Raw genomic sequence first — 10,787 nt, 5'->3', positions numbered from 1 at the left:
TTATTAAGATACCAGGTCACATATTAAAAAAAAAACAAAAAAAAAAAAACACAACCTTCTTGGGATTGTCTACATTGCAGCGATAGTAATACCCGATCTTCAAAGTTATTTCTTCAGGCTGTAAATGTAGGGATACACAACCAACATGTCATTCTCCATCATTATCGAGCGTAGGCATGGCTGTAATAACCAGCTATCTATAAGGAATGCTGTACATGGATAATAAAATATCCATTTCATATCAAAATTACAACTTTCAGAAAAACAAGTACATTGTGTAACAAGTTTCAATTGTCTTAAGTATCAGCACATAACTGAATAGCAAAGAATCTGTGAGTTAAAAAAATAAAAAAATATTTGTCAAGGTCTTGTCTGGTGAGAGTACTATGAAGGGACTCACAAAAAAAGGCGTATCGCAAAAAATGCTGAATAAAATGATATATTCCTTTACAGATAACCTAAAATCACACATCTGTAGATCACTGCTAAATCCTCAGCTGATAAGAATAGCATGTTAGTTATCAGACCCAAGTTGCAGGTCGGAGGTGGGCAGCAGTCTGCGGAGAAGCTCTAGGTACCAGACTCGTAAAGATAAATGGAGATAGGGCATATGCAGTACTTTCAGCTTCTCCCAAAAATATTAATAGTTCTGACAGCAATATCCAGGTTTTAGATTGATTTATCCTTCCTAAGCAGACAGATCATTCCCACACCACAGCTAGGAGTCTTTACTCCTGAAAGTGCCGTTCTCCACACGCCGAAATACAGCCAGGAAGTTTTGGCCTTTGTTTCTCTGAACTTTCTTTCCTTCTTCTGTAGATGTACCCAGTTTATCAATGATGAGGTCATCTGCCTGCAAAAGATATACATGTCTGTAAGAATATTTAGTGAACATTGTTTTAACATTGACACATATTAAAAAAAAGTCACTAGAACCTCGTATATCAACATAGATAGGTTAGGGTCACCTGAACAGTGCTCAATCTCCATTAGAAAGATATCGCTGTTTTTCTTGAAATTCAAAGTAGCCCTTTGGAGCAATGAGGGAGGAGTCACTGGTCCAGTGAGAGAAGTCACAACACCCTTATTGCTCCAAAGAGGTAATTTGCATGTTGACAAAAATAAAGATCTCAGCAACTGAGGCACCAACTCACAAGGGGAAACCACAGAGATTGGTTCAGGTGACCCTAAGCCATCCGCTGGGCTGTGATGATATGGTGGGGCTCTGCCGACAGACTCCCTTTAAGATGGTTTTGGTATATATATATATATATATATATATATATATATATATATATATATACACACACACATATATATATATATATATATATATATATATATATATATATATATATATATACACACACACATATATATATATATATATATATATATATATATATATATATATATATATATTAGTATTACAGTTGCCTATGTTTTTATTAAAGCAGTCAATTCCAATAAAACTGTGTTTCACAAATAGAAATACAGATCGCTGAGAGAAATGACCTACCATTTAAGACAATAGGAGGCTGAAATGAGGTTTCACATTTTGGCATATGCGGAAAATACAGATGTATGATAAGAAATCTCAGCTGTGTGAATTTTCACAGATTCTCTCACATACAAAATACAATATACAGTGGGGCAAAAAAGTATTTAGTCAGTCACCAATAGTGCAAGTTCCACCGCTTAAAAAGATGAGAGGTGTCTGTAATTTACATCATAGGTAGACCTCAACTATGAGAGACAAAATGAGAAAACAAATCCAGAAAATCACATTGTCTGATTTTGTAAGAATTTATTTGCAAATTATGGTGGAAAATAAGTATTTGGTCACCTACAAACAATCAAGATTTCTGGCTCTCACAGACCTGTAACTTATTCTTTAAGAGTCTCCTCTTTCCTCCACTCATTACCTGTAGTAATGGCACCTGTTTAAACTTATCACTATAAAAAGACACCTGTGCACACCCTCAAACAGTCAGACTCCAAACTCCACTATGGTGAAGACCAAAGAGCTGTCAAAGGACACCAGAAACAAAATTGTAGCCCTGCACCAGGCTGGGAAGACTGAATCTGCAATAGGCAACCAGCTTGGATTGAAGAAATCAACTGTGGTAGCAATAATTAGAAAATGGAAGACATACAAGACCACTGATAATCTCCCTCGATCTGGGGCTCCACGTAAAATCTCACCCCGTGGGGTCAAAATGATCACAAGAACGGTGAGCAAAAATTCCAGAACCACGCGGGGGGACCTAGTGAATGAACTGCAGAGAGCTGGGACCAATGTAACAAAGCCTACCATCAGTAACACACTACGCCGCCAGGGACTCAGATCCTGCAGTGCCAGACATGTCCCACTGCTTAAGCCAGTACATGTTCGGGCCCGTCTGAAGTTTGCTAGAGAGCATTTGGATGATCCAGAAGAGTATTGGGAGAATGTCCTATGGTCTGATGAAACCAAACTGGAACTGTTTGATAGAAACACAACTTTTCGTGTTTGGAGGAAAAAGAATACATCAAAGAATACATCAAACACCATACCTACTGTAAAGCATTGGGGTGGAAACATCATGCTTTGGGGCTGTTTCTCTGCAAAGGGGCAAGGACGACTGATCCGGGTACATGAAAGAATGAATGGGGCCATGTATCGTGAGATTTTGAGTGCAAACCTCCTTCCATCAGCAAGGGCATTGAAGATGAAACGTGGCTGGGTCTTTCAACATGACAATGATCCAAAGCACACCGCCAGGGCAACGAAGGAGTGGCTTTGTAAGAAGCATTTCAAGGTCCTGGAGTGGCCTAGCCAGTCTCCAGATCCCAACCCTATAGAAAACCTTTGGAGGGAGTTGAAAGTCCGTGTTGCCAAGCGACAGCCCCAAAACATCACTGCTCTAGAGGAGATCTGCATGGAGGAATGGGCCAACATACCAACAACAGTGTGTGCCAACCTTGTGAAGACTTACAGAAAACGTCCGACCTCTGTCATTGCCAACAAAGGATATATAACAAAGTATTGAGATGAAATTTTGTTACTGACCAAATACTTATTTTCCACCATAATTCGCAAATAAATTCTTACAAAATCAGACAATGTGATTTTCTGGATTTGTTTTCTCATTTTGTCTCTCATAGTTGAGGTCTACCTATGATGTAAATTACAGACGCCTCTCATCTTTTTAAGTGGTGGAACTTGCACTATTGGTGACTGACTAAATACTTTTTTGCCCCACTGTAAGGCTGCTGATTTGAGGAGTTCTCTCGAGACGACAGACCTGCAGCTTCCAGTTGTCTGCAATTGTTTTGGATTGCCCTACTATTTCCCAGGGAGACTTTAACCTTAAAGGGTTACTCCAGTAAGTACAAGTCATTCCCTATCCACCAACCGCTAAGCTTCTCAGCAGTCACTAGATCGGTTCCAACATTAGAGGGAGGTCAAGCTTGGATGCTGCCACTATATTCAGCTCTAAAGGACTGCTGTAGACGGCCAAGTACTTCTTTTAGGAAGTTCCATGGGCACCAAATGCTTCATTAAAGCGTACACAGAATTCTGGTGAACCTTTCTTAGAATAAAGCCCCACATTGTGGAAATGCAGCTTTTTTTGTTGCAGATTTTGCTGAGGTTTTTTTGAGCCAAAGCCAGGAGTGGATTGAGCAAAAGCTAGAAGTATAAGAGCTTTCTATATATTCCCCATTTCTTTTATAATCACTCTTGGCTTTGGCTCAAAAAAACACATCAAAATCTGAAACAAAAAAAAGCTGCGTTTCCGCAATGTGTGGCCTCAGCCTTAGTGTTTTATTGTTTAACTTTAAAGTCTACAGTAAGTTACTGAAATGTCTACATACACTATGGAAGAAATGTATCAGGTATGAAAAAGGTGGCAATATTCCTATTTTATTTTTGGACAGTCAGCGTTTTGTGCAAAAAAAAAAAAAAAGTTACATTGTTTTTACATTGCTCCTGACACTCTCCTGAAATGATGGATGGGCAAGGCCACCAGCCAGGTCCAGGTACCCGAGAATGGGCCCGATTTATGGCGAGTTATGCGCAAACTCTGCAGTGTTTTTGTTTGCGGCAGTTCTTGACCTTTTTATTTTATTTATTTTCTCCCAGAGACGTGAAAAATTCAGTTTTAAATTGACGTTTAATTTTTAGTTCTTTTTAAGAAAGGTCCCAAAGGGCTTCCAAAACCTACTAAACACTTGATGCTTTACACTTATAAAAAGGTAGCAGAAATAAGAATGACGAGCATGACATAGCTAAAATGTATTACAAGACATCTTACCAATTCTTCTTTTGAAACTCTCTGAAAAAGAGGATGTTCTGTGAAGTGCGTCACCATCCACTCGTGAACTTCTTCCACATCTGTAATTGTATATACCAGCCCCTGCAACACACACCAAACCAGGATAACATGATGACTCACAACATGGTGTCATGGAACGCATTTCCTTTATTCCACCTGAACAAGTTAAACAATGTCTAGTTAGTGGATGTAGTAATGTCTGGAGTCAGCACAAACAAAGCCACATGTTACCACATCACAGTCATACCCAGAAAATGATCATCAGGAGCAAAAAATCCCCAAACATTGCAAGCTTTCCAAAGATACTGAAACCATTCTTAAAATAAACCAACTGAAGTGGCTGACCACTATGGCGCCAGTGTTATAGCAGTATTCTTATCTCTGGTATATACCATAAATGCAGGTCACGCAGCTATCTTGGGAATCGGGATCCCCCAACCCATATCTCATAGCTGCAGTAAAGGGAGATATGGCCACACATGCATGGGTCTCTTTTGTTCTCTAAGTAGCCTTTGCTATTTTTGTGAATTAAGTAAATTCCGATATTTACACACACACACACGGTTCTCTTCCATCACGGAATCCAAAAAAAAACAGGGGTTGGGAAATCTTTGTTCTCTAAATAGAAGTCATAAATACCAGAGATGGGAGTAACCCTTTAAAGGGAGTCTGACAGTTTGTTTGTGAACCCTAAACTAGTCCCATCACGTGCAGGATGAAGTACTTACCTTTCCACTGGTGTCCTCTGTAGTCTCCATATTGCAGTCAGGTTATAAATGTTTGCTATCACAAGTCTTTATGTAACATACCCTTAGGGTAAGTTCACTCAGATGTCCCTGTGCCATATAAGACACCATTACTATATGTAGATGGGCACCTATTACAGATTTCCATTGGGGCCCTGGAGCTTCACTTTAAGTCTATGGTAAATATAAGAATAAAGAGACCAGCACTGTTTTCTAACCTTCTGCCATCATGTACATAGATTAACACAAAGACTTCTTTTGCTCAGCTGAATTCTATGAGGAGACAATAAAAGACAAAGTTACGTGTCACACACCACAGAGTCTCTTGGACACATGGATGGACTGGTCTTCTTACCGCAGTAAGTAGGAAATGCAAAATTCCATGTCCTAATTCCCATAAAACTTCAATGTCTTATTTAAAAAAAAAATAAATCTATCCAGCATGTACAGACAATGTGGTCACCGCTTACACATTTTCTGGATCGGCTGTTCTTCATATTAAAGATGAATACAAAGACTGTGATTCCAAAGCCAGTCCATACACCAACATTTAACTTGAACAACCATGTGGATAAATCATCTGCACAGTGAGGAATCTGCCACGGATTTGGGTGCAGATTCCACCCCCGAACCCGCAGCAGATTCCACCTCCCATTGTTTTCAATAAAAGGCAGAGATCTGTGCAAAACACTGAAAAAGAATAAGTGCCCTGCTCAATCTTACCCCCTGCTAAATAAACCCATTCATCTGGGCCTAATCCGCATCAGCATCTTGATGCAGGTATCCTGCAGGCGGAAAATAAAGAGGAATTCCTCTTCATTTTCCACCATGTGAACTTACCCTAAGTAGCCATGGAGGGAAGCGGCCATTTTAGCCTAGTCACTATGTCCCCTTGATAATCCCACCTTATGGACATCACTGACATCTGTCAATGTCAGAGGACTGTGAAGGGGATGTCATGAATGCCCATGAGGTGGGTTTAGCAGACGGACAGTATGACTAGGCTCAATCTGCTCCTCACCCATTATGACTACATAGGATAAGTTACATAGGACTTTGTTGCAACAGAAAGATTACAGAGGACATCCATGGAAAGGCAAGTACTTCATCCTGCACATGATAGGGCCAGTTTATGGTGGAAAAACTACCTGATGGATTCCTTTTAAATAATGTTTTTAGTTAAGATGAATACATAGCACTGAAATCCTTCTAAGTTTGTGCTATACTCAGTTTCTCTAATTCAAGCACTCAGAGCCTGGTCATGGATCTCTGTAATACTGCACAATGTGCTTGAATGGAGGAAACTGAAGAACTTGTTAGATCACATGCCCCTCCATCAGTGAGTTTACGGATGGGAGGAGAACAGGGAGTGGGGGGAAGGCTTCACCAACATGGCAAAGGGCACACAACTTAGAGAATTGTGTATACACCTTAAATGCACATTCATTAACATTACCTGTAAATTAGACAACCACATATAATGTTTTCATATCAAATACATTAAAATGAGAGCTTTTCTACAAATAGACATCTTGTGTAAATAGAAAGCATCCATGGAAAATAGAGATAGGTACATGTACCATACAGAAAATATGCACGTTCAGTCAGTATACCGTTCTCAAAAAAAAAAAAAAAAAAGTTATTTATATATATATATATATATATATATATATATATATATATATATATATATACACACACACCTCCTTATCGTATGTGTATGACTTACCCCTACACGTAGCACATAAGCATATTCCGCCAGCAGTGTAGAACTGATGATCCTCCATTTATGTTTAGTCTTCTTAAAGTGGGGGTCCGGAAACAGGAAGAACATTTTACTAAGCTAAAAGACAAAAAAAAAAAAAAAAGTATAAATACATGAATCCAAAAAATGTGATCTAAAGGATCTTCACAGTCCCGCTAGTTGCGATTAGAGACCGTTGACAATCTTGTCATTAGACACAGCTTAGTCCATCTCCTGTACTGAAGTGGAAAATGATCTTCTCTGTCGGTTAACAGAAGACTGTATGGTGCAGAGAGGAAACTTAAATAAGCAAAAGTCTCCATACATTATCAGAACTACTGAATGAAAACCACCAGGAGTAGAATTATATATTTTATTATTGCAGCAGGAGGCCAGGGAGGGTGAAAAAACAAAAAAACAAAAACCACTCGCTTTTCCCCAGTGTCCCTGGTCGCTGACCAGTCGTCACAGCGCCCCAGGAATATTCCAGCAGAAGTCATATGTGATCAGTGAAGCCAATCAGCAGAAGCCTAAAGAAAGGAGACGGGACGTCACCTGCGATGTTCCAGAGTGAAGTCCCGTGTCCTTCCTTAGGCCACCGATTGGTCTCAGTGATCACATGCGGCAGGGACTTCCGTTGGAAAAGCCAAGGGACACCGCAGTAACCAGACAGCCTGGAACACCGGAGACAGATAAGTATGTTTTGGAGTTTGTTTGTTTATTGAATTTTTCATCTTCCCTGGCCTCTTGTTACAATAATACAATATCCTGCACAGTCCGTTTAAGCGGGTGATTTATGATTGTGGTTCTATGCTATAATTCACAACATAATAATTTACAAAGTTACTTGTAAACTTACTTTATGAAAAACAAATCAACCCAAGGAGATTTCACAGAGGTTGTGATGTAGAATCTACCTGTGCTTTCTTGAAGAAGTTGGGCAGGTATTTCATAGCATTACTCCTGATACAGGCAATATTCTGGTACTGGCCAGGGTGGCCTTCTCTTAAGGACTTGATCCTGTCTTGCACATAGTCTGATACTTTGACACGTATCTCCAGTCCGAGCATAAGTGTATTTGGAAACAATGGGGACAACTCAACTGCAAATAAAGCATAGAGATTACAGATGAGCGAGTACTATTCGAAACGGCAGTTCTTGTTATTTTCTGGGCTGGATAAGGTTAGGTTCACACTACCATTATTTAACCACAGGATGAGAGCAAAGGACATTAAATGATACACGCAGACGGAGCCCCCTTCTTCTGGGACCATCTGAGCTCAACCCAATATCAAAAACATGATGGAAGTTTTCTTCCATTATGTTTTCTACTTTTCTGATAGAAGAAAAAGTTGTGCATTCTTTTTCTTTATTACAAAAGTAAACATGACAGGAGAAAGAACATAGAATACAGTGTCCGCCATGATGTTTACATTAGAGTCAATGGACACAGACAGTGAGGGCTCTGTCTATGTCTCTTCTACATTTAATGTCAGTTACTGTCATCCTATAACTGATGACAGCAAAGGGCATTAATAAATGTGGTGTGAACATAGCCTAATCCCTTTAAGATTACCCTGCACTGGCAACAACTCTGCAAAACACTGTCCCATCTCCTAGATGCATCCACTGCACAGTAATAGCACTTACCATTGAGCACGGCAGAATGTTATACTGACTTATGACAAAGGTGGCATCACATCACAGTGCCACCTTTGAAGAGATGGCATGGCTAAATGATTGATTTTCTGCACCAGTCCAACACTCCATACTAGAGGTTTACCCACTTATCTGTCACTGCTTGAAAAGACATGAGCTTTATCTGACAAACAGAGCAAGAGGGATAAAACAATGTAATGGGTGACCGATCCCCCCCCCAGGTATCTTAAGATACAAGTCTAAATTTGTCTCTTACGTCTCTTTCCTACCGCTGTGCTATAAGTAAAGACATATAGTTGCTCGCGAAAGGTCCAATTTTTAGTGTACAGAAACACTGAATGGGATATATACTTGCACCTTTTTTCATGAATAACAGAGTGCTGACTGACTTTTTGAATCTTGAAATACATATATATTTATATACAGCACACTTTTTTTTTGTTTAAGAGTAATTGTATTTAACTAAGTTAGAGCAGTACCTAGCAAACCGCCATATCCACAGCCAATGTCTGCAAATTCAACTTGATGCTCTTGCTTCTTCAACTCCATAGTGTCCTTTACGTCATCATGAGAACTATCCGATGACAAAGGCTTGAAATATTCCGGATAATACTGTGACCAATCCATTTCTTCAGGTTTCACAGGGCTGTAAAATAACGTAAAAAACAGAATGTTGAAACATTAGATATAAAAGGGGCACCATGAAGAGTTCCCTGTCTACGAGCCAGAGAATGGTAACTTCGTATTCACACACAGGAGATTTGTTTTTAATAACATACATTTCTGGGTCTAAATCTCATTCCAGTCTTCTAAGTTGGGTTGTTTTGGAGGCAAGTACATGGATTGTAGATTGATGGATAGATTGTAAGCTCTCGCGGGCAGGGCCCTGTACCCCACTGTGCCAGTCGGTCACTGTAATTATTATATCTACCTGTATATTTTGTGTACTGTATGTAACCCCCAAATGTAAAGCACCATGGAATTAATGGTGCTATACAAATAAACTATAATAATAATTTCTGCACATGAGCACATTCTGCCAAGGAATCAGTCTGCATTTTCCAGACTGATCACAGCTGTGTGAACACATCCTTAGGCTTAAGATACATAGAGACTGGCCACGGCATACATAAGCCAACAGAGCCATGCTGACTTTATGAAACTGATGCCATATTTTCTGTGACAATCCCCTCACTGTGACCACCAGGCTGCAGTGACCACATGCACACAGTGCAGTCACTAGCTGCATTGAAGGCAGTACTGTGCTTGTTGGCCATGTGAATTGAGTAGTGGGCAAGCTCCTGTGCAGACGTAGTTACCAGGGCATGCATTCATCAGGATGGCTACCATGTAATGCTACATTTGGAAATTACCGGCCACCAATCTGTTTGCCAGTTGTGACCGGCATTGCTGGCTTATTGACTGTCTGCACTGTACCAAGCACTAACCACTCACTGTTCCTGACTCCCATCATTTATCCTCCATACTAGTCAATGTGCAGTCAGAGTATATAGCTTTAATATACATGATACGGAGCTCTAGGCTTATACACGGCCACCTGTCACTCCAGAGAACTTACTACATGAAGGTGTGATCAGCCATCGGGTTGGAGTGGGCTCTCTGGCGGTAGTAGCGCTTCTGGGGCAGGGACACGCTCTTCCCCGGCGCTGCCGCTGCAGTACATGGCTGCACTTGGGTCTCGGACATTGCACTGCATGAACTTCTCTCTCAGCCACCAATACACCGACAACGTGCTGCCCGCACTCACTTCCCTGCCCGGCGCAGGATGACGTCATCCCAACCACGTGACCTGTAGGGTCGCCTTTATTCGCTACGTCTCTTTGTAATGCTGCCATCTTTGAAATTGGCAGAAGACAGTACTAAAGATGGAGGCACAACAGCAGGGTGAGATGGAGACAGTACTATAATAAAATAAGACGACTTATTTGTAAAATATTAAAGCAGCACATTAAAATATCCTCTGAAAAAGATGAAGGACCAAAAGATTTATGAGGGGAGAAAATATTTGTTTTTAACATCTTCGCTGTTTTCGTCTATTTATTTTAGTTGTACTTTTATTGTAGCCATAACTTTTCCATTTACATCGCCACGCAAGGGCTTGTATTTTACAGAGCAGACATGTTTTGTAATGGCTCCGTGTAATAAAGGGGTTTTCTGGCCCAAAATGGATTTTTCATACTGATGAGCAATCAACAGGATCGGTTATCGGATGTGATCTGTGGGGACTGACAGGTAGACACAGCACACATCAGTTATTATGGCCGCCTTTAGGCGTGAAAGCTGCTGTAGTGAATGGGA

The 10,787-nt window shown here is 40.3% G+C and overlaps 1 protein-coding gene across 1 annotated transcript; it reads right to left on the bottom strand.

Moving 5' to 3' along the window:
- Positions 1–397: 397 nt before the first annotated feature.
- On the bottom strand, positions 398–10,236 carry METTL1 (methyltransferase 1, tRNA methylguanosine). The gene is made up of 6 exons (XM_075265691.1): positions 10,048–10,236; positions 8,948–9,114; positions 7,727–7,911; positions 6,795–6,908; positions 4,299–4,400; positions 398–853 (listed from the first exon to the last, which is right to left on the bottom strand). Exons 1-6 carry the CDS (start codon positions 10,173–10,175, stop codon positions 719–721), a joined length of 831 nt encoding a protein of 276 aa, XP_075121792.1. The 5' UTR covers positions 10,176–10,236; the 3' UTR covers positions 398–718.
- Positions 10,237–10,787: the final 551 nt, after the last annotated feature.

The sequence above is a fragment of the Leptodactylus fuscus genome, chromosome 2 (assembly GCF_031893055.1).
Source record: "Leptodactylus fuscus isolate aLepFus1 chromosome 2, aLepFus1.hap2, whole genome shotgun sequence".
Classification (NCBI taxonomy): domain Eukaryota; kingdom Metazoa; phylum Chordata; class Amphibia; order Anura; family Leptodactylidae; genus Leptodactylus; species Leptodactylus fuscus.
This window is presented reverse-complemented; position numbering and strand designations above follow the sequence as displayed.

Bases quoted from the DNA above. Each gene is read 5' to 3' on its own strand.
- METTL1 (XM_075265691.1), bottom strand. From the start codon at position 10,175: ATGTCCGAGACCCAAGTGCAGCCATGTACTGCAGCGGCAGCGCCGGGG. The intron at 7,912-8,947 runs GTACTGCTCTAA...CTTTATTTGCAG, and splicing joins TGGATATGGCGGTTTGCTAG to TTGAGTTGTCCCCATTGTTT. The intron at 4,401-6,794 runs GTAAGTCATACA...TGTGTGTTGCAG, and splicing joins CTTATGTGCTACGTGTAGGG to GGGCTGGTATATACAATTAC.